This window comes from Prionailurus viverrinus, chromosome X (assembly GCF_022837055.1).
Source record: "Prionailurus viverrinus isolate Anna chromosome X, UM_Priviv_1.0, whole genome shotgun sequence".
Taxonomy (NCBI): domain Eukaryota; kingdom Metazoa; phylum Chordata; class Mammalia; order Carnivora; family Felidae; genus Prionailurus; species Prionailurus viverrinus.
Window position 1 is genome coordinate 63,255,116 of NC_062579.1, and position 24,586 is coordinate 63,279,701.

Genomic DNA, 24,586 nt, shown 5'->3' on the forward strand with positions numbered 1-24,586 from the left:
TGTTTCTCTTGTATACAAGTATCTTTTTTCTCTTGCAACCTTTAAAATTCTTTTTTTATCACAATTTTTTTTTGTCATTTTAATTACTGTGTGCCTTGGTGTGGACTTCCTTGGGTTGAATTTGTTGGGGGATGTCTGTGGATTGGGATATCTTGTTTCCTTCCACAAATTAGGGAAGTTTTCAGGTATTATTTTTTCAAAAAAAAACTTCTTCCCCCTTTTCTCTCTCTTATTCTGGAATCCGATTAATGTGAATGTTATTACTCTTGATGGAGTGACTGAGTTTCCTGTCTATTCTCATTTTGCACATTTTTTTCCTCACCTGCCCAGTTTGATTACTTTTCATTACTCTGTCTTCCAGGTCATTAATTCATTTTCCTGCCTTCTCTAGCCTGCTATTAATTCCATCAAGTTTATTTTTAATTTCATTCATTGTGTTCTACAACTATTATTGGTTCATTTTTATCTCTTTGTTAAGGGTCTCACTGATGTCCTCTACTTTTTCTCAAGTCCAGTGCATATCTTTATGATCATTATTTCAAATTCTATATCTAGCATATTACTTATATCCATTTCAGTTAGTTCTCTTGCTGTGGTTTGAGCCTGTTCTTTCATTTGGGACATATTTCTCTGTCTCTTCATTTTGTCTAACTCTCTGTGTCTATTTCTGTGCATTAGGAAACTCAGCTAGGTCTTATGCTCTTGAAAGTAGTGGGAAGGGTGCACACTTTTAACAAGGTGGCACTGGTCCTCTTCCACAGGGGCATGTAGTTTGTTTGGATACTGGGGATGTCCAGGGCTGGTTCAAAAAGCACACGTGGGTAGGGGGTGTGAGGTTTTTTTCCTTTAATGTTTATTTATTTATTTTGAGAAAGAGAGTATGGGAGGGAGCCAGAGAGAGTGAGGGAGAGAAGGAGAATCCCAAGTAAACTCTGCGCTATCAGCATAGAGCCTGATGTGGGGCTCAAATCTCACAATCATGAGATCATGACCTGAGCTGAAAACAAGAGTTGGATGCTTAACCGACTGAGCCAGGTGACCTACCCCCTCCCCAGTTTTTGTATGTGAGGGGCTTAGTTTTAACAAGGTGTGCACATAGTCTCTGGGAGGTGATCAGTCATTCCCCCTGGGACTGAGGCTTGGAAAATGTGTGGATCAGGAGATGCGTTGTTGGTGAGGTTAATGCTGGCCTTCTGGATAGGGAACCCAAAGTGTATGACTGGAATGGATGGATCTGCCAAATCACAGGGTGTGGAGCTTGGTATAAGAAAGTTACTTAGTGTCAGTGCTGCACTGGTTCCTTCAGGTGGCCTTGTGTTTATGCTGAGGGACAGGGGAGGGAAATGTCACTTGCCAGCTCCTTTATTCCTGGAAGGGCCTCCCTGGTATCCCAGACTATCTGGGACTGCTCTGAGGTGAGTAAATAATTCTCCTTGTTTGCCCCAGGTGTGTTTCAAACTGCTGCTTCTACTCTAGATCTCATCAGACTGCTTATAGTGTTACCTCTTTAAGGGTGGGACTGAGCTTCCTAATGCCCTCTGGGGTCTTCCAGAGCTAAGACTGCTGATTTTTAAAATTCCAAGTTTTAAGTCCCTCTGGCTTTAAGAACTCACAAAATTTGACCCTTCTTGCTTTCAAAGCCAAATATTTTGGGGATTCTTCCCCCTGCCATCCCTGTGTGGGCTCCCCACGGTGATTGTTTCTTGCCAGAATTCTCTGCCCCTAGGTTCCCTCCTGACTCTGGATGCCCAGGGCTCTTTTAGCTCCCCACCAGGTCTCTGCGCTTCCTGTACTTTTTGTTGTGGTCTCTTCTCCACCTTTTGTCATGGAATTTGTTTTGCCAGTCTTTGCATTGTTTTCTGGGTTATTTACACTGATGTAAGTGTTACTTAGTTGTATCCACAGGGCCAGGTGAGCTTAGGGTCCCCTTACTCTGCCATCTCCCTCACCTGCCAGTTGAGTTCTTTGTTTTTTTAATTTCCAGTTCCAGAAGTTCTCTGTTTACATTAGCTTTGGTAATTTTTGTACTCTCTTCCTCTGAACCCATATTTCCTTCTTTTATTTCTTTAAAAACAACAATAAATGTGCTTGATATTACATGTTCCATTTATACATTCTTTGTGGATCTGAGTCTGTTCTTTGTTGTTTCTGCTAGCTCTTGTCCAGATACTTCCTTGTGTTTTCTAACTTTATTTACCTTCTTTGTTTTTTTTTTCTTCTTCTTCTTCTTCTTCTTCTTCTTCTTCTTCTTCTTCTTTAACATTATGGGCTCATATTTCTTGAAACTTTATCTGTTGTAATTCTTTCAAGTCTTGGTAGCTTCCTCCAGAGGGGAGAGATTTGTTTCTGCCAAACATATGTGAGGGCTACCAGCTTAGAAGTACTTTAAATGTATTCTTGGTTTAAGATTTCTCCGATTACCCAGTTAGTTTAAAATGCTGCAGGTTATATGAGCTCTCACTTCTGTTTGCCAGTTCTTAGGAAATATTTTTTTTCCTCTGTACTTGGTGCCCAGACTTTGATACAGTTAATTTTCCTAACAGTTATTTGCAGTGAACTGTTTATTCTTAATTCACTTTTAAGTTGATGATATTATAACTTTGAGATGCCAGCTTTGTAGAGTCCCCACTAAGATTGCCCACCTCAAGCTTTTTCTGGGTTTTGTTTCTTGATTCCATACTCCATGAACCATCTGTTTTACAGCAAATGACAACAAGGTAAAAACTGACTCTATTGTTTATCTCTGCATTTCAGCTGTTGTTTTTTAATTCTGGGTTTCTGAACAGTCTTTATAAACAGCTTACAGGATCATTCCTCCCATTTAAGATGGTTTTTAAGAATATTTTGTCAGCATTTTTAGTTGCTTTTATAGGAGGAAGTTTCATGAAGATTTCTCTTCTGCCTTACTCCTGGAAAAGGATGTCCATCATTTTATATTTTTAACATGAACTTTTTTTTTTGTCTCTAGCTCCCCATATATACCACACCACCTCTGCAGTCTAAATATGTTGAAGAGCAGCCTGGTCATTTACAAATGGGCTTTGCATCCATCCGTAAAACAACTGGTCATCATATTGGCTGGTGTAAGGTAAGTTAAGTTATAATAGTCGTTTAATGTTGGAGGTTTTTGATTTGTTCAGACACGTGATTCTCATGTTGCATTTGGTATTGTCAGAAGTTCTTCAGTGTTATTCATCAGGTGACTGGGCTAATGTAGAGGATCTAAGACTGCTTCATTCACATCTGTAGCGCTTTGTCACAGATGGCTAGAAGGCTGGACTCAGCTAGGAATGTTGACTGAAGCACCCATGTTTGCAGTCGTCTGGTCAATAGGTATTATAACTTTGAAGGTGTAGTGTTCTCAAGAGACAGTCCTTTTTTTTTTTTAAGCTTATTTACTTATTTTGAGAGAGAGAGAAAGAACACAAGTTGGGGAGGGGCAGAGAGAGAGGGAGAGAGAATCCCAAGCAGGTACCATGCTCAGCGTGGAGCCTGAAATGGGTCTCAGTCTCACAACTATGAGATCATTATGTGAGCTAAAATCAAGAGTTGGACGTTCAACAGACTGAGCCACCCAGGCGCCCCAAGAGACAGTCTTTAAAGAGAAGTAATTCAGTGGCATTTATGATCTGTGTTGGTTTGTACAGCTTGAAACCATGATGAACAGGATGAACCGCTGCATGAAAATCTCTAAGACAAAGTTACTAATACCAAGATAACACAATAACCATGACTTATTTCTTTCTTGTCTAGTGTAATTATTTCTGTGTTCTTTGCTTTGAAAATGTTTTTTGTTGTTTTTATTCCATGGTTTCATAGCAGCTAGTTTAGAGATGGAGACCATATATTTCAGTTGCGTTTCTGGTTTCTTCAATAGAGTAAAGCATGACTGTGGATAATTACTATAGGTAAATCATTCTGTGCCTTCATTTTCCTTCTGATGTAACTGAGATAGTACCTATTGCTCAGTGAATGAATGTAACTATATTTGTTGCATTAAAATAGTTAGAAACAGGTAAAAGGAAAAAATGAAGACTTTAATCTCTTCAGTGGATTTATATAATCTTGATTTGTAGAGAATTTATGTTCCTCTATAAAAACAAACACTAGTCTATGTGAGATGATTTCTATCTTGAGATAAATGTCTAGGTTTTTTTCCCATTCTAATGCACACTACAAAAAGGAGAAGACGAAGCACTTTAGGCTTGTTGTTATTACTTTCTTCACAAACATTATGTTGTTGCTGCCATATCTTTATTAGTCAGATATTGCTAAGCTGAAATATACCTCTATCTCTGCTTTATTTAAATTTCATTCATTTTTTAAGCCTTTATAAAATAAGATGATAAACCTTTGTGTTTCTGCAATAAATTATCTGTGAGATGCTCTGACTGTAGGCATTACTTCACCTGTTTATATGAGGAAAATAGTAAATAAGTATTATTCGTGTTAAATAGAATGAAAAGCAAGAAATTAAAAGAAGCTAAGTAAAACAAGTATTCTCATAGTGAATAAATGGGAAAGTTAGATTTGGGTGCAGTGGTAACTCAACACTTAAAATATGGTCTCATGAGATGTGGACTATTTAATTGTCAACATCTTGAAAAATTCAGCTGTCCTTTTTTTTTTTTTTTCTTTTTGCTTAGGGTGTTTATGTCTTTGTGAAAAATGGGATAATGGATACAGTACAATTTGGAAAAGGTAGGTGAGTGAACCATCCATAATTAGAAATGTTCTGCTGTCTTTTTAACTTGACAGATTTAAATGTGAGAAAAATAAACAGGTTATGTTATTCATTTTCATGTTTTATGAACTGAGAAAATACTCTGTATAGCACTTTATGATAACAGTAACAAAGTAATAGTACCAATCCCTTATTAAGCAATTATTATATGCAAAGACACTATGATAAACATTGTACATAATTTATCTAATTTAATTTTTATAATAATTCTATGAGTGTTGGTATTATAATTATTCCCTTTTTACAGATAAGGAAACTGAGGTTTAGAAAGGTTAAGTTGGTTACCAAGGTCACATAGCTAGTAAATGGCAGCACCTAGACTCAAACTGAGGTCTGTTTTAGCTGCAAAGCCCATATTATATACTCAAAGCACAAATTAGCAATGTGTCTCCATTGTTATCAGTTAGTTTAAATAAGTGCTATTTGCTGTTAAAATATGTAGAATTTTGCTATCTATTCCTAGGAAACACTATACCCACTAGTCACTCTAGAATGTTTGAGCTAATGTTGGATAGCACTTGTATTTGACTCTTTAGTTTGATAATGGTATTTGGCAGTAGACATATCTTCCTAATATTCTTGGCCTCAGCCAGTTGTCAACATAAATGTGTACGGGAGACAGAAAGATCATTTTTAAATGTTTCAATTTAATGTGTTATCATTACTTAAGTAATGTGTTAATCATTACTTAAGTATGTGTTATCATTACTTAAGGTATGTTGGAATTCCAAACTATATTCCTCATTTGTCTTGAAGAATACGATTAAATAAGTGATTGGCATTAAATAATTGTGATAGAAGAATGTATTTTCTTGAGTTATATGGAAACAAATAATTTATGTATATAAAAAGCCAGGAAATCTAGACTTGTGTCCACTCTTCATCTACTTTTGGTCTAGGGTCACTTCTAATCCTGATCATTGGTTTTAACCAAGAGCAGTGGCTCCTCTGGGTATTGGGGAGTAGTGGCATGCAGGGTCTAGAAGTTACATGTATCCCTAGTTAGTTATTCAAAGTTCTCTAATAAACTATTTCCATTCTTACTGGATCCTGCCACAGTTTGAACACATAATGCCAGAAATATTTTGAATCAATGATAGGGATATAGTACATACACAATCAGGCATTTAGTTTACAGTAATTCACATTAAAGTGTATACTCGTGCATCATATTTAATTAAAGAGTAATAATTGCCTGTATTAAGAAAACAATTATCAAATCAGCTGTGGAAGGAAGATTTTATTTTGTAACAAGGACTATTTTAAACACCTTTTTAAATTACTATTCAAATCATTCTTTTGTGTAGCTTTTCTGAAGTGTTTACACCATCTGCTACTATGATAACAAATTTCTTTAGCTTTTCTGCATCATATATACAGTGCCTAGTTATAATAAGTCATTTATATTAATTTTTAACTTATTTCTTAAAAGATGCTTATGTCTTTCTTAAAAGATGCTTATGTCTATCTGAAGAATCCACCTGGAGATTTTCTTCCAAAAATTGGAGTGATTACAGTTTCAGGATTAGCAGGCTTGTTTTCAGCAAGAAAAGGTAGGGTTTAAAAAAATACATTTTCTCTTTTAATACCAATATATTGTGAATTTTACTGTCATGGGAAAACCTCTTATGTTTTATTGAATATTGTTAGGATAGGCTACTGTGAAAAAATTTTGTCTATTTTACAGCATGTTTACTTCTATAAAGAATATGTTTTTAAAAATATAGCTATTCCAGTGCTTGCTTCAGCAACACATATGCTAAAATTGGAACGATACAGAGAAGACGGAGAAGACGAGCATGGCCCCTGCTCAAGGACGACATGCAAATTGGTGAAGCATTCCATATTAAAAAAAAAAAAACCTGGAAATCAGTTTGAAAATTTCTCTTATAAACTTAAACATGTACTTACCATGAGACCAAGTAATCCCACTGCTGGGTATTTACCCTGGAAAAATGAAAAATCTGTACATAAATGTTTATAGTAACTCTATGATTACCAAAAGCTGGAAACAACCTCAATATCTTTCAGGAGTAAACTCTATTTTGGCATTTCTAAACAAAGAAATTATATTCACCAGTAAAAGGAGTAAACCATTGACACATGCAACAGTCTTGATGAATCTGACAATAAGAAGCCAGTCTAAAAAAGTTAACATATTGTATAATTCCATTTATATGACTTTCTCAAAAAGACAAAACTATAGTAACAACAACAAAAAAAAAGGGGGTCAGTGGTTCCTAGGAGTTAAGAGTGGAAAGGTGTGACTATAATGTGATAGCATGAGATTTTCTTAAGAGTGAAAATAACTGTTCCATATCCTGATTATACTGGTGGTTATGTGACTATACATGTATTAAAATTGATAGAACTGTAGACGAAAAGTGTCGACTTTTCTGTATGATCATATCAAATACAATTTAAAAAATACAGCTATTCCTATTAAAATTGTAATTATAATTACAAATATAATTAATTATGATTATACTTTGTTTCTCATCTTTTAAAATATTTTTTAAATTTAAATAAGTTACCATACAGTGTAATAATTAGTTTCAGGTGTACAATGTAGTGATTCAACTCTTCCATACAACACCCAGTGTTCATCACAAGTATACTCCTTAAACCCTATTCTGTTTAACCCATCCCTCTACTCACCTTCCCTCTGGTAACCATCAGTTTGTTCTCTATAATAGTTAAGAGTCTGTTTCTTGGTTTGCCTCTCTCTCTCTCTTTTTTTCCCTTTGCTCATTTGTTTTGATCCTTAAGTTCCACATATGAGTGAAATCATATGGTATTTGTCTTTCTGTGATTACTTCAGTTAGCATAATACTCTCTAGTTCCATCCATGTCCTTTCAAATGGCAAGATTTTGTGCTTTTTTATGGCTGAGTAATACTCCATTGTAAATATATACCATATCTTCTTTATCCATTCATCAGTTGATGGACACTTGGGCTGTTTCCATATTTTGGCTATTGTAGATAATACTGTTATAACAGTGGGATGCATGTAAACCTATGAATTAGTATTTTTGTATTCCTTGGGTAAATTCCTAAAAGTGGAAATGCTGGACTTTGCATAGTTCTATTTTTAACTATTTGGGAAATTCCAAACTATTTTCCAAAAAGCTGCACCAATTTCCATTACTACCAACAGTGCAGGAGGGTTCCTCTTTCTGCACATCCTCACCAACACATCTTGGTTCTTATCTGTTAATTTTAGCAATTCTGACAGGTATTATAGTTTTGATTTGTATTTCCCTGACTATGAGTGATGTTGAGAATCTATTCAAGTGTCTCTTGGCCATCTGTATGTCTTCATTGGAAAAATGTCTATTCATGTCTTTTGCTCACTTTTTAATCAGATTGTTTTTTGAGTGTTGAGTTTTAGAAGTTCTTTATATAGTTTGGATACCAACCTTTTATCAGATAGGTCATTTGCAGATATTTTCTCCCATTCCATAGGTTGCCTTTTAGTTTTCTTGATTTTTTCTTTTGATCTGCAGAAGCTTTTTATTTTGATGAAGTCCCAATAGTTTATTTTTGCCTTTGTTTCCCTTGCCTCAGGAGACATATTGAGAAAGAAGTAGCTATGGCCAGTGTCAAAGAAGTTACAGCCTGTGTTGTCTGTCTTCTGTGATTTTCGTGGTTTCCTATCTCACATTTAGGTCTTTCATCCACTTAGAGGTTATTTTTGTATATGGTGTAAGAAAGTGGTCGAATTTCTTTTGCATTTGGCTGTCCAGTTTTCCCAACACCATTTGTTGAAGAGACAGTCTTTTTTCTTGTAGGTATTCTTTCCTTTTATGTCAAATATTAATTGATTATATAGTTGTAGGTTCATTTCTAGGTTTTCTGTTCTGTTCCATTGATCTATGTCCCTGTTTTTGTGCCAGTGCCACACTGTGTTGATCACTACAGCTTTGTAATATAACTTGATGTTTGGAATTGTGAGTCTTCAGGTTCGCTTTTTTTTTTTTTCAAGACTGCTTTGGCTATTCAAAATCTCTTGTAGTTCCATGCAAATTTTTGGGTTTTTTGTTCTAGCTCTGTGAAAAATGCTGTTGGTATTTTGTCTTGTTTATTTTTTTGAGAGAGACAGAGACAGCATGAGCAGAGGAAAGGCAGAGAGAGAGGGAGAGAGACAATCCCAAGCAGGCTCCAAACAATCAGTGCAGAGCCCAACGTGGGGGTCAAACTCATGAACCATGAGATCATGACCTGAGTTGACACCGAGAGTCAGATGCTTAACCAACTGAGCCAAGATTGCTTTGGATAGTATAGACAATTTAACAATATTTGTTCTTTGAGTCCATGAGCATGGGATATCTTTCCCTTTCCTCTGTCATCTTTAATTTCTTTTATCAGTGTTTTATAGTTTTCAGAGTATAGTTCTTTCACCTCTTGGTTAGATTTATTCCTAGGTATCTTGTTTTTGGTGCAATTGTAAATAGGACTGATTCCTTAATTTCTCTTTCTGCTGCATCATCATTGGTGTATAGAAATGCATTTCTATACATTGATTTTGTGTCTGCCATTTTACTGAAGTTATTACTCCAGTTTTTTGGTGGAGTCTTTCACGTTTTCTGTATATAGTATCATGTCATCTGTAAATAGTGAAAGTTTCACTTCTTCATTGCAGATTCAGATGGCTTTTTTTATTTTTGTCATCTCATTGTTGTGGCTAGGACTTCCAGTAAAATGTTCAATAACAGTGGTGAGAGTGGACATCCCCATCTCTTTCCTGACTGTCAAGGATAAGTTGTCAGTTTTTCTCATTTAGCATGTATTAGTCATGGGTTTTTAGTATATGGCCTTCATTATGTTGAGGTATGTTTCCTCTAACCCTACTTTGTTTAAGGTTTTTATTATGAATGGTTGTACTTTGTCAAATGTTTTTCTCTGCATCTATTGAAAGGATCATATGGTTCTTATCCTTTCTTTTATTAATTTGGTATATCACATTGATTGATTTGTGAATATTGATTCACCCTGTAGCCAAGGAATAAATATCACTTGATCATAGTGAATGATTTATTTAATATATTTTTGGATTTGGTTTGCTGGTTTTTTATTGAGAATTTTTGCATCCATGTTTACCGGGAATTTTGGCCTGTAGTTCTCTTTTTTAGGAGGTCTTTATCTGGTTTTGGTATTGGGGTGAAACTGTCCTGATAAAATGAATTTGGAAGTTTTCTTTTCTTTGCTATTTTTTGGAATAGTTTGTGAAGTATAGTTATTAACTCTTCTTTAAATGTTTGGCAGAATTGCCTGTGAAGCCATCTGGCCCTGGACTTGTGTTTTTTCAGAGATTTTTGATTATTGATTCAATTTCTTTGGTGGTTTTTAGTCTGTTCAAGTTTTCTCCACCTTTCTTTTCTCCACCTTTCTTTTTCAGTATTGTTAGTTCTAGGAATTCATCCATTTCTTCCCAGTTGCCAAATTTGTTGGCATAGAGTTTTTCATAATATTCTCAAGATTTTTTGTATTTCTGTGGTGTTGGTTGTGATTTCTCCTCTCATTTGTAATGTTATTTATTTGGATCTTTTTAGATAAGTTTAGCTAGAGTTTTATAAATTTTGTTAGTTATTTCAAAGAACCAGCTCCTGGTTTCATTGATCTGTTTTATTGTTTGTTTGTTTTATTTAGTTTCTATATCATTTATTTCTGCTCTAGTCTTTATAATTTCCTTCCTTATCCTAGTTTTAGGCTTTGCTTCTTGTTCTTTTTCTAACTCCTTTAGGTGTAAGGTTAGGTTGCATATTTGAGATTTTTCTTCTTGAGGTAGGCCTGTGTTGCTATATATTTTCTGTTAGGACTGCTTTTGCTGTGTCCCAAAGGTTTGGGACCGTTATGTTTTCATTTATTTTTTAATTTCTTCTCTGACTTCTTGGTTGACTCATTCATTGTTTAGCAGCATGTTTAGCTTCCAGGTATTTTTTTTTTCAACGTTTATTTATTTTTGGGACAGAGAGAGACAGAGCATGAACGGGGGAGGGGCAGAGAGAGAGGGAGACACAGAATCGGAAGCAGCTTCCAGGTATTTGTGGTTGTTCCAAATTTTTTTCTTGTGGTTGATTTCTAATTTCTTAGTGTTGTGGTCAGAAGAGGTGCATGGAATGGTATTAGTCTTTTTGATATTCTTGAGGCCTGTTTAGTAACCTAACGTGATCTATTCTGGACAGTGTCCCATGTGCACTTGAAAACAGTGTATTCTGTTGCTTTAGGATGGAATATTCTGAATATATCTGTCAAGTCCATCTCTGTCATTCACAGTCATTGTTTCCTTATTGTTTTTCTGTTTAGATGATCTGTCCATTGATGTAATTGGGGTATCAAAGCCCCTACCTAATATTATCATGTTATAGTCAATTCTTTTATGTTACTACTTTGTATATTTGGTTGCTTCCATGTTGAGTGCATAATTTGCAATTATTATATCTCCTTGTTGGATTGTGCATTTATTATCATATAGTATCTTTCCTTGTCTCTTTTTACAGTCTTTGTTTTAAAGTCTCTTTTGTCCAATATAAATGTTGCTACTCTGGCTTTCTTTTGGCATCCTTTTGCATGGCAAAGTTTTCTCCATCTACTCATTTTCAATCTGCACATGTCTTTAGGTCTAAGGTGAGACTGTTGTAGGCAGCAGATAGATGGGTCTTCTTTTCTAATCCATTCTGATACCCTATGTCTTTTGATTGGAGTGTTTATTCCATTTACATTCAAAGTAATTATTGATAGATATGTATTTATTGCCATTTTATTACTTGTTTTGCCCTTGTTTCTGTAGATTTTCTCTTATCCTTTCTTGCCTTTGTCACTTTTGGCCTCCTTTACTATTTCAAAGAGTCCCCTTTACTATTTCTTGCAGGGCTGGTTTAGTGGTCATTAACTCCTTTAGTTTTTGTTTGTGTGGGAGACTTTTTATCTCTCCTTCTATTCTGAGTGATAACCTTGCTGGATAGAGTGTTTTTGGATACAGATTTTTCCCATTCAGTACTTTGAATATGTTATGTTATTCCCTTTTGGCTTGCAAAGTTTCTTTGAAAAATCTCCAGCTAGCCTTGTGAGTTTTTCCTGATAAGTTAAGAACTTCTTTTGCCTTGCTGCTTTTAAGATTCTTTTCCTTATCACCATATTTCACAAATTTAATTACAATAAGTCTTGGTATTGGCCTGCTTTTGTCAATTTTGATGGCAGTTCTCTGTTCCTGGATCTGGATGTATGCTTCCTTTCCCAGATTAGGTAAGTTTTAAGCTATTATTTCTTCAAAGAAATTTTCTGTCCCCTTTTCTCTCTTGTCATTTTTTGGTATTCATATAATACAAATGTTATACATTTGATGGAGTCACTAAGTTCCTTAAGTGTATTTTCGTGTTCCATAATTATTCTTTCTCTCTTTTGTTTAACTTCATTAATTTCCATTATTTCGTCTTCCAGGTCAATAATTCGTTCCTCTACTTCTTCCAGCCTCTTGTTCATTGCATCAAGCCTGTTTCTTGTCTCTTTTATTGCACTGTTTGTCTCCAGTTGGTTCCTTTTTAACTCTCTTATCTCTGTGATAAGGCTCTTACCTATGTGTTCTATTCTTATCTCAAGCCCATGAGTCTCCTTATGATCATTGATTTAAATTCTCCATCAGACATGTTGCTGACATCTGTTTCTCTTAGATCTCTGGCCCTTGCCCTATCTCGTTCTTGCATTTGGGATCAATTACTCCATCTTTGCATTTTGTCTAAGTCTCTACCTTTATCTCTGTGTTAGAAAAGCCAGTCACATCTCCTGCTCCTGAGAAGTGGCTTTATGAAGAAGAGGTACTGTAGTACCCAGGACCTGGCCCTTCAGGGGGTGTCTCTGGTATGTGCTACATACACTCTGCTGTTGTGTTTTGGCTGCTGTATCCTTCCGGCCAGTCATCTACAAAGGCTCTCTTTGTCTGCTATGGGCAGTTTCCGTCCCTGGCCTGAATATGGTGAGTTTAAATTAGGTGTGCTCTGGTCTGCTTGTGAAATGAGACCTAGCACCACCTACACCAGAACTGAAGCCCTGTAGAACTCTCTTGTTGGTAGATATAGTGTTGGTAGGGTTTTATGCTGGTCTTCTGGGTGAGGGTCCCACCATGGTGAGAATGAGGCAAGTGTGACTGAGAAGGACAGTCTTACCAGAATGCAGAGGGTAGGGCTTGGTGTATATAAGTTAGGCAGGCAGTGTTGGCACTTCACTACTTCCTGTCAGTAGCTCTGTGTTTGTGCTGAGGGGCAGGAGAGGGAAATGGTGCCAGACAGCTCTTTTGTTCCCAGAGTAGTATCTTTGTGAATGTTGCCTCTCAAGGATGCACTCCATTAAGAGCAAACAAGCTCCCCACTGTGTGCCCCAGGTGCACTTCCTATCACTGTTTCCACACTTTCTGCCCCTAGGTTATTTGCCCCCCTTCTCTCCAGGAGCAGGGCAGTGCCTGCCTTGCTGTATCACAGCCAAGTCCACTGACTTATAAAACTCCATGTTTTAAGTCCTACAGGTTGCAGAAACTCAAAAAATTAGCACTTCTCAATCTCCAAGCCAATGGCTTTGGCGAAGTCTCTTTTTCCATTTCCCTGTGTGTTTCCCTCTGTCTCGCCCTTCTCTATACCATGGCTCCCTCTTTTCTGCAGCAGCTAGGATCCGTTGCTCCCCTAAACCACACCTCTGCACTTCCTACCTTCTTTGATTTGGCCTCTTCTCTCCATTTAATTGTAGAGGTTGTTCTGCCAGTCTTCATATCTATTTCTGGTTTATCTAGGATGATTTGATAGTTCTCTAGTTGTGTTTCTGGGATGAGGTGAGCCTAAAGTCCTCTTACCACCATCATCCTCTACTCCCTTTCTACAAAAAAATTTAGAGTCTCTGGCTATTAAACAAAAAAAGACCTTGGGAATTTTATGTTAATGTAAAAATGTATACAAACCACTCAAACTTGTTTTCTCTGCTTTGTCATAACTATCCATATTCTGGGGGCTATATTAAGTTTTGGAGACAGAGATGCTGGTACCAGAAAAATATTTTTTTCTTTTATCTTCTCATCCTGAGCAAGGTTGCTAGAACTGACATCAGCCACCTCAGAATGGAGTTTGTGAAACTAGACAACTCATCACTCTCATTCAGCACATGAGGCTTGATATGCTTAATATCTTTTGTCCCTCTTTTTACCATGTGTCTCTGTCAACCTTGCCATTCCTTCTCACTCTACCACTTTTATCGAGGGTCCCCAAGACCACCCATGGGTTTGATGAATAAGTAGGAAGACTTAGAGGACTCAGTCTGTAATAATAGGCTTTATTACAGTGAGAAGTTATAAAGTAAAGTAAGCAGAGGGAAAAGACACATGGGGCAAAGCTTGTAAGAAACCAGGAACAACCTTCCAGGAATCTTCTCCCTGTGGAGTCATATAAGATGTACTTAATTCTTCAACTAATGAATTGTGACAATATGTGTTAGATGTTGTCAGCCAAGGAAGCTCAGTAGAGAATGAGCAGTCAAGGTTATTACTAGTGGCTGATCACATAAGCACTATCTCTCTAGTATGTCCAGAATTCCAGACTCCCAGAAGGAAAGTAGTTTTTCAGCATAAACCATATTATTTCAACAAGCAGTTTAGGCACAATGCATCATTCTTATCATTCAGAGAATATTTTCAAGTCCCCAGATGCCAGTGAAGGGCCAGCTTTGCAAGCAGACCTTTCTAACAATGGCAGTCTCAAGATACTATGTTAACTCTTTTCTGCACCTTATTAAATAACTACCTTTCATAAGCATATGGTGAATTTCATATTTTCCCATCTTCAACCTTTGGGTATGGAAATTCCTCTAAGTAGGCATTACTGCTTTTCCTCCTCATGCAAGCCCCGACTAAGCTATTATGGTTCTCTGGTCAATAGCCATTTTGGTCACCTTCCATTTATGTACCTCCACAACTCATTTGCCAGTGATTTTCCCCATACTAAATTACATGTGGTTTGAAGTCACAGCTCTGAACCAGTCTGAAATCTAATATCAGACACCTTATGGTTGGTTTGCCCAACTTTGGTCCCTAAAGTAGTCTCAACTCATGGTGCCTGGGTGGCTCAGTCAGTTAATTGTCTGACTTTTCATTTTGGCTCAGGTTATGATCTCAAGGTTGTGAGATTGAGCCCCGTGTTGGGCTCTGCAATGGACATGGAGCCTGCTTGAGATGCTCTCTCTCTTTCCTTCTACCATTTGTGCTGTCTCTCTCTCTAAAAAAAAAAAGGTAGTCTCAAGTATACCTAATCAGATACAAAACGTTTGTGAATTGAAAGAACATTCCAGCATTCTAACTTTAGCCCATATATCGCATCTCAGTAGACCTAACACTCTCCCTTATAGCTAATATTAATGGTTCCTGTTATCTCATTTTTAATTCTAACGCTGTTGAGCAGCTTTTGCTTGGATACATATTATAAATTATTTATTAGGAAAAAAAATTGAAAACTCAGATCACTCTATATAGCAGTAAAACTCAAAGAAAAACATACTACTTGATTCTCAGTATGAAACTCATAATCCACTTGCAAAAGAATATGTTCCTTAGGTCATTCACATTGTTGCTAAATGTCAGAACTAGAATAATCTAACCCAATGTTTTACAAATTGCAGATCTCAACCTATTATTAGTGAAATAAACATAGTGAATCTCAAGAGACATTTTATTAAAAAATTAGGGGAGAACAGCAAATATCAGGGTTCTGTACTTAGTATGGTAAATATTGTGAAATTTTTGTTTCCATGGAGTGTATGTGTGTGTGTGTGTGTGTAAGATAGGTCATAGGTCAGGGAGCCTGAGTGGCTCAGTCAGTTAAGTGTCCCAACTCTTGTTCTCAACTCAGGTCTTGACCTCAGGGTTATGAGTTCAAGCCCCATGTTGGGCTCGATGCTGGGCCTGGAGCCTACTTTAAGAAAAAAAAAAAGATAGGTCATAGCTCATAATGTAAAATTTATTCTTTAATATGAGACATGGTCAAAAAATGTATGAAAGCTGTTGATTAGTCTAATCCCATTAGCTACAGATAGAAGTCCAGAGAAGGAAAATCACTCAGTGATTTCATAGTACATAACTTGTTTAGTGGCTGTGTCTAGAGCCTTTCCTACTTATTGGAGTAGGGCTATTTAATTCAAATGAAATTTATGTTCTGGTAGACTGGCCTTTCTTATCAAGTAAAGAGAAGTTTTTTTAATGTTTAAAATGATACATCAAGGAAAAAATGTCACTTTCCAAGGTTAGGAGCAGCATAATTAGGGGGATTTGGCTAAGTCAAGGAAACCTGCATTAAGAGATGTTAGGTCAGTAAAATAAAAAACCAAACTATGGATATTAGAATAATAGTGAGCAGGACGAGAGTAAAGGAGCAAGTTAAGACAGATTTTCTTCTAACTTAAGATATGTTTTAACAGATCTAGACCCTCTTTCACATTATCAGACAAAACAGTTTAAAACCAAAAGAAAGCTAAATTAGAGGTTGAAGTAGCCTACTTACCCATCTTTCCCAAGCTCAATCTTATTTTTTTAAGCTTATTTATTTATTTTGAGAGAGAGAGTGAGCAGGGGAGGGGCAGAGTCAGAGAGGGAGAGAGAGAATCTCAAGAAGGCTCCATGCTGTCAGCGCAGAGCCCGATGTAGGGCTCAGTCTCATGAACTGTGAGATCGTGACCTGAGCTAAAATCAAGAGTTGGACCCTTAACTGAGCCACCCAGCAGCCCTTCCCTAGCTCAGTCTTGTAGACATGACTGTAGAAGGCTTTCTTACTATTAGGTGAGCCAGATGCAAAAATAGCTCGTTTTTATTTGCAAACACTGCCAGTTATTTTTTTCTTTAGTCTTTACTGATATGCCAAATAAGCTGTTTCATTTTTAAAGTAAGGGTTGTAAGAGCTGTTTCAGAGAATAAAAGTACTTACCCAATTAGAAATCCCATCATCTAATTGCCCAAATCATATTTAAAGAGTCCAAGGTACCCAGTCAAGCATTTAAGATACATATTGTTTTGAACCAATTGTCTGTTGGAACTAAGCTATGGTTTAGAGTGGTGGGTTTCAAACTATTCTACAGAACTTAGGGTTCCTTGAACGTGTTTACAGTTGTTAGGGAGATAAGGGAAGAGCATGCAGGTAGGGCTTAACACTAAGCTTCCCTCCCCCAGGCTAACCAGAGTAGCTTCAACTTTGTAAGTTTTATATATGAAGTTCGTAGTGAGATTGTATTTTGAAGATATTTTAAAGGATTTTGCTGTTAAAAAAAAGTTTGAAAATGTCTCCTGGATGCTTAGATTAGGAACTTTTTTGAAATGAGTTCAAAGTCCTTAGCTGATTAGTTAGTTGCATCTTTCGTCTTCTTAAGGACATAATCAAAACAGGATATGTAAAGAGAGCCCATTTCACTTTAACATGGTGTCACAAGCATGATAGTTGTTCAATTCTCCATATTATCATGCTTTATGAGATACTTGAAACAAATGTGTTTACAACTTTGGGTTTCTTGGGATATGAAAAAAATACCTAGTTTTTAAAAAGAAGAAAATCATTAACCCCCTATGTGTAGTTAATTAACAATTTTAAATTGAGAACACGTTTCTAAACTTGGGCATGACAACTAAGAGGTTTTATTTGATTTGTGATCCTTAAGGGTATTTTAGCTACCATTTAATTGATATAATTATCTAAAGAGTAAATTAACATAGGATAATGACTTAAAGGGGAACAAAGAGAATATTAAAGTTATAAAAGCATCAAGTCTCTGCTAGCATCTGTTTGGAGTATAACAGTTTATTTGAAATTCATAGGTTCCAGGTTTAAGAAAATTGCTTATCCCTTGGGACTGGCCACTTTAGGAGCAACTGTTTGCTACCCAGTTCAGTCAATAATAATTGCAAAGGTAAGTTCTTTTTCTTTTTTTCCTTTTTTTTTTTTTTGGCTTGTTGTTTTATTTTTTTATTTTTTTATTGTTTAATTTATATCCAAGGTAGTTAGCATATAGTGCAGCATTGATTTCAGGAGTAGATTCCTTAATGCTCCTTACCCATTGAGACCATTCCCGCTCTCACAACCCCTCCAGCAACCCTCTGTTTGTTCTCTATATTTAAGAGTCTTTTATGTTTTGTCCCCCTCCCTTTTTTTACATTATTTTTGCTTCCCTTCCCCTTATGATCATCTGTTTTATATCTAAAAGTCCTCATATGAGTGAAGTCATATGGTATTTCTTCTTAAGTGATACCTACATTTCAGTATTTGTTTAAACTCTTAATGTGACAGTATTTAAATGTCATAAGTATCTGCAACATTCAATTTTCAGAGAAATATGGTTAGTATCAACTCTTATCTTGGCAAAATCACATTCACATTTGAGCATGGTAAATGCTATTCCTAATTATTTAGTCTCACAAATAAATAGGATGAATTTGTTTAAATATAATTCAACAATATAAATGCCACTTTGGGATTAAGTCCAGATACAGTGAATTCTGAATTATAATTTATGGGGAGAAATACTGCTCTGTTGTTGGGCTCTGTGAAATTCAATTTTTTTTTTTTTTTTTTTTTTTTTTTTTAATTTTTTTTTTTCAACGTTTATTTATTTTTGGGACAGAGAGAGACAGAGCATGAACGGGGGAGGGGCAGAGAGAGGGAGACACAGAATTGGAAGCAGGCTCCAGGCTCTGAGCCATCAGCCCAGAGCCTGACGCGGGGCTTGAACTCACGGACCGCGAGATCGTGACCTGGCTGAAGTCGGACGCTTAACCAACTGCGCCACCCAGGCGCCCCTGATTTTTAATTAGAAAATTATACCTGCTGGCTGCTGTCAGTTCATCAGATTAACATGATGCAAGGAACAGTGAATTGATAGATAACAGGCTTCTGAAGGTAAAAAAAAATATATATATATATATACACAAACTCAATTTTGACACCACCTGGAACTAAGTAACACTTGCCCTGAGTCCATATTATAGATGCTTTGTCATTTTCTTTTCAGCTTACCTACAAATCCAAACATTCTCTCAATGATTTGAACAGTTTGTGTCAGTATTTTACTTTTAATACATATTTAGATTCAGAAGGAGAGTTTTGGGTTATGAAGTTTTTTCTTCTTTTGTTTCTTTCAATTAGCAACATTTAACATTTCCCCCTTGCACTTGAAGTAGTGTGTAGTGTTGCCAGAAGGACTTTCTGTACTTGTATTCTTGTTACTACATTTCTTTAATTATTGATGTAGGTGAAACTGTCTACTCAGTATTTTAGGAATGACAAAGATATAGTGCCCTTTGTAGTTTGTTATGTGATCAAGCTATACTCTGGAAAACAGTGTGGAGGTTCCTCAAAAAATTAAAAATAGATCTATGCTATGACCCAGCAATAGCACTACTAGAAATTACCTAAGGGATACAGGAGTGCTGATGTATAAGGGCACTTGTACCCCAATGTTTATAGCAGCACCCTCAACAATAGCCAAATTATGGAAAGAGCCTAAATGTCCATCAACTGATGAATGGATACAGAAATTGTGGTTCATATACACAATGGAATACTACGTGGCAATAAGAAAGAATGAAATAGGGCCTTTTGTAGCAACGTGGATGGAACTGGAGAGTGTTCTGCTAAGTGAAATAAGTCATACAGAGAAAGACAGATACCATATGGTTTCACTCTTAGGTGGATCCTGAGAAACTTAACAGAAGACCATGGGGGAGGGGAAGAAAAAAAAAAGTTAGAGAGGGAGGGAGCCAAACCATAAGAGACTTTTAAAAACTGAGAACAATCTGAGGGTTGATGGGGGTTGGCAGGAGGGGAGGGTGGGTGATGGACATTGAGGAGGGCACCTGTTGGGATGAGCACTGGGTGTTGTATGGAAACCAATTTAACAATACATTTCATATTAAAAAAATAAATTAATTAAATAAATAAATAAAACATAATTGAGATTGTAGTGTATATCTGTTCTCTCATCTCTTCACTGCAGTGTTTCATCATGGAAACCCATGTCGGTGCATATAAATCTCCCTCATCTTTTTTGGTAGATCTATCTATACGTCTCAACATTCCATTTGTCTTAAAATTGTGTTTGTATCTAATGCACATATAAGAGGAAAAACTCAGGAAGAATATGCACACAGCTGTGAACAAATGTTACATTGGGGGGAGGAAGAGGATTTTCTTTATATTAGTTGATTGATTTATTTTTCTTAAGTGTAGGTAATACTTAGCAAAAAAAAATCTAAGCAAGAAAGTCACAGTTCTAAAAAGTTTTATAAGTTTATGTTTATATAAAGTGTAATCCTGGAAATCTCCCAAAACCTCTTTAAATCTTTAAAAATCAATAGCTATTGAAATTACTTTAACCATAAGGAACAAAAGGGTGGGGAAACAATAGAAAGAAGGAATCAGAAGATTTTTAAAGGGAAAAAGATATGAAGGAAAGTATCAGCAGCCTTTTCTTCAGTGTGTTTGTAGTTCATTTTTAACTTTATGTTTCTACCAGAAGAGTATTATTCTCTGGAGAAATACATTAGTGCTTTTTATTTATGACAGGAGAAAGCACCATAAACATTTGAACAAAAACACTAATTTCATAGCATCTTAAAATCTTATTTTCTCAGTCAACTGTTTATTATCTCAAAACTATCTTTCCTGCTTCTATTAAAAAGACATAGTTTTAAATTCACATGTTACAGTGTGAATGCAAACTATACATTTTTAAGTATTTTTCTAAGAGCAGTTTTAGGTTCATAACAAAATTAAGGGGGAGGTAAGAGATTTCCTATACACACCCTGTTCCCACACATGCTTGGTATCTTCCATTATCAGCATACCCCACTAGAGTGGTACATTTTTTGCAGTTGATAAGCCTACATTGACACATATCACCCAAAGTCCACAGTTTACATTAGGATTCACTCTTGGTGATGTAGTAACTATACATTTTTTAGATTTTTACATGAAGCAAATAATTTTTCATGTAAGATTTAGAAAATGTGTTGTATGATCTAGGCTTTGTGTTGTATGATCTAGAGATTTAAATCTGTGATATTGATTCTGTCCTGAGTGTTCACATAAAATACCTGACATAATTTTTTTAATACTTGTTATTTTACCTTTTAAAAATATAACTTATTTGACTCACTTCTTGTTTTAATTAGGTAACTGGGAAAAAGGCATATACTATAAGCCAGCAAATTTATGAAGCAGTTAAATCATTGTGGACAAAAAACAACAAAAAAGAGTCACTCCCTAAACCTAAAGAAAGAACTAAGGTAGAGTTTAAATGAATCAAAAAGGTAGACATTGAATTTTCTTGGTTGGGGTGGAGATTGGCTTATAATGGGAGTCCTGGACAAAGTTCAAGGGTAGAATGAAAGGAGATGAAGAAACATAATATCATTGCATGCTGTACATTTGTAGTATGTTCTATTGTTTTAGCAATATGATTTACTTATGAAGGAAAAATCTTTTTGTTAAACAGATAGAAAACTCTGGTGAAATAGAAATATCTGCAAAAACAACTCACAACCTGAAATTTTCAGTGCCTTTGTCAACAGAACTCATCTTTGAAACAAAGACAGAATCGGAATCTACCTCAGGTTTGTTGGAAATAATTCAATTTTGTTTTCCTTCTTTTCTTAAATAATTTTATAGTATTGTTAGTAGTAGTTTGAACTTATTTTTGTGCTTTCTTCATAAATGTTTTTTCCTATAACAGGAAAAACATAGTAGTCCTATATATAGGACTACATATATATATATGTATATATATATATATATATAGGACTACATACATATATATATATATATATATATATATATAGGACTACATACACACACACACACATATATATATATATATAACTACATACATATATATATGTATATAGAACTACATACATATATATATATATATATGTAGTTCTATATACATATATATATATATATATGTAGTCCTATGACTACATAGTCATATATATATGTAGTCCTATATATAGGACTACTATGTATACATATATGTATGTGTATACATATATATACATATATGTATATATATGTATATGTATGTATATGTATACATATATGTATATGTATACATATATATATACATACATATGTATATATATGTAGTCCTATATATATGTTTCCTATAACACAGTAGTCTATATATCTTTTTAGATAATGAGATCCTTGGGTACTTGGGACTCTAATTGCCACATAGTTCATAATACCAATCTTTGCATATGGGAATATAGAGTAGCACTGGTGGGTTGGATGAGTGAAGCATTTAAATCACTCTATAAATGTGAGCTTTGTGGTGAGGTGGAGGAAAATGTGCCTCCTAATTACATATGCACCTAAAGTAGAAGATTCCTATTTATAGACTATGAGTCAAATCTACATAAAAGAAATATTAGCTTTCCATTTCTTATGCTGTATACCCTTGTCATTCTTAGTTTCCACCATCACTTTTATTTAGTTTAGATACCAGGAAAACATTCAGCATGAAATAGTGAAATAACACCAATTATAATACTAAGAACGTTTTAATATTAGATGCTGGCAATTAATACTTTGTAGGGCCACATAGTGATAATTATACTTTCTAGGCAGATACTACCATGGTTTTATTGCAATCATTAAAAAGGCCACAGAGTGTTTAGTACCATTTGAGGGGTGTATTCACATAAACTCACTACTTCCTGGGTTGCACAGGATTGTCTCTCTGTACAATGTGAATGCTCATTGTTTTATTACAAAGGAAGCAGGACCAACTCAGAGATAAGGAAGTAGGAAGTAATGATAATATGTGCCATATACTGATCACCTACTGTGGTGTAAAGAGCTATAAATATAATATGTTATTCTCACCCAAAAGCAAAACAAAACAAAAAACTCTTGTGTACATGTAATTATGACCATTTCATGATGAACATATTCAGACTTAGGAAGCTTAAGTAACTTCTCCAAAATCCTATAGCTTATGAGTAGTAGAGTTGTATTTATAGCCTGGATCTTCCTAACACCAAAGTCCAAACTCTTTCTATTGTGTATAGATTATCTCATTTAAAACCAGAGTTTAGTCTCTGATTTCAACTGTCTTCTCTATGTTAATCTTTATAAAAGCTGTCACTGAGTAACAAACCTGATAAGAGTTTTACTGTTTTATTATGTCACCTCTCAATTCCAATCTGATGATTTACAGTATTTATTTTTGTTATTATTTAATTTCAATTTTAGTATAGTTAACAAACACTGTATTAGTGTCAGGTGTACAATATATTGATTCAACACTTCTATACAACACCTTATGCTCATCACAAGTGTGCTCCTTAATCCCCATAAACTATTCATGCATCCCCCCCACCTAGCTCCCCTTTGGTAACCATCAGTTTGTTCTCAGTAGTTAAAAGTCTGTTAGTTGGCGTGTCCCTCTTTCTCTCTCTTCTTTTTTCTCTTGGTTATTTGTTTTGTTTTCAATTTCTATATATTGAAATCATATGATACTTGTTTCTTAACTTCTACATATGAGTGAAATCATATGGTATTTGTCTTTCTCTGATTGACTTATTTTGCTTAGCATTATACTTTTTATCCATGTTGTTGCAAATTGCAAGATTTCATTCTTTCTCATGGCTAAATAATACTCCCATTGTATGCACACATACACCACATCTTTCTCCATTCATCCATCAATGGACACATGGGCTGCTTCCATATCTTGGCTATTGTAAATAATGCTGCTAGAAACATAGGGGTGCATGTATCGCTTTGAATTAGTGTTTTTGTATCCTTTGGATAAATACCCACTAGCACAATTGCTGAATCATAGGGTAATTCTATTTTTAACTTTTTGAAGAACCTCTATACTGTTTTCCAGAGTTGCTGACCCAGTTTGCATTCCTACCAAGAGTGTAAGAGGGTTCCCTTTTCTCCACATCCTTGCCAACACCTATTGTTTCTTGTGTTGTTGAATTTAGCCATTCTGACAGGTGTGAGGTAATATCTTATTGTAGTCTTGATTTACATTTCCCTAATAATCAGTGAAGTTTACCATCTTTTCATGTGTCGGCCATCTCTATGTCTTCTTTGGAAAAATGTATATTCATGTCTTCTGCCTAGTTTTTATTGGATTATTAGATATTGGGGCATTGCATTTTAAACTCTTTAAATATTTTGTATACTAACCCGTTTTCAGATATGTCATTTGCAAATATCGTCTCCCATTCCATACATGGCCTTTTGGTTTTGTTGATTGTTTCCTTTGCTGTGCAGAAGCTTTTATTTTGATATAGTCCCTATAGTTTATTTTTTTTACTTTGTTTCCGCTGCCTCGGGAGACATGTCTAGAAAGAAGTTGCTACAGGCAATGTTGAAGTTATTGCCTGTGTTCTCCCCCAGGATTTTGATGGTTTCAGGTCTAACATTTAGGTCTTTTAATCCATTTTGAATTTATTTTTTGTGTATGATGTAAGAAAGTGGTCCAGTTTCATTGTTTTGTATGTGGCTGTCCAATTTTCCCAACACCATTTGTTGAAGAGACATTCTTTTCCCATTGGATATTCTTTGCTGCTTTGTCAAAGTTTAATTGACCATACAGTTGTCAGTTCACTTCTGTGTTTTCTATTCTGTTCATTTTTTATCAATGTGTCTATTTTTGTGCCAGTACCATACTGTTTTGATCACTACAGTGTTGTAATGTAACTTAAAGTCAGGAATTGTAATGCCTACAACTTTGCTTTTCGTTTTCAAGGTTGCTTTGGCACTTTGGGATCTTTTGTGGTTCCATAGAAATTTTAGAACTGTTTGTTCTAGCTT

General features: G+C 35.4%; 1 protein-coding gene and 1 pseudogene across 3 annotated transcripts in view; both read left to right on the plus strand.

Moving 5' to 3' along the window:
- APOOL (apolipoprotein O like) overlaps positions 1–24,586 on the plus strand; it is a 97,194-nt gene that overhangs the window by 60,645 nt on the left and 11,963 nt on the right. For 2 of the 3 annotated variants that reach the window (XM_047844906.1, XM_047844905.1), the window contains 6 exons: positions 2,969–3,088; positions 4,647–4,701; positions 6,199–6,297; positions 17,575–17,666; positions 20,926–21,039; positions 21,249–21,366. In XM_047844906.1, the coding sequence (XP_047700862.1) occupies positions 2,969–3,088; positions 4,647–4,701; positions 6,199–6,297; positions 17,575–17,666; positions 20,926–21,039; positions 21,249–21,366 (598 nt within the window). The remainder of the gene's footprint in view (positions 1–2,968; positions 3,089–4,646; positions 4,702–6,198; positions 6,298–17,574; positions 17,667–20,925; positions 21,040–21,248; positions 21,367–24,586) is intronic. The other variant, XM_047844907.1, reaches the window with a different exon arrangement.
- LOC125157975 (uncharacterized) lies at positions 6,480–6,595 on the plus strand (annotated as a pseudogene).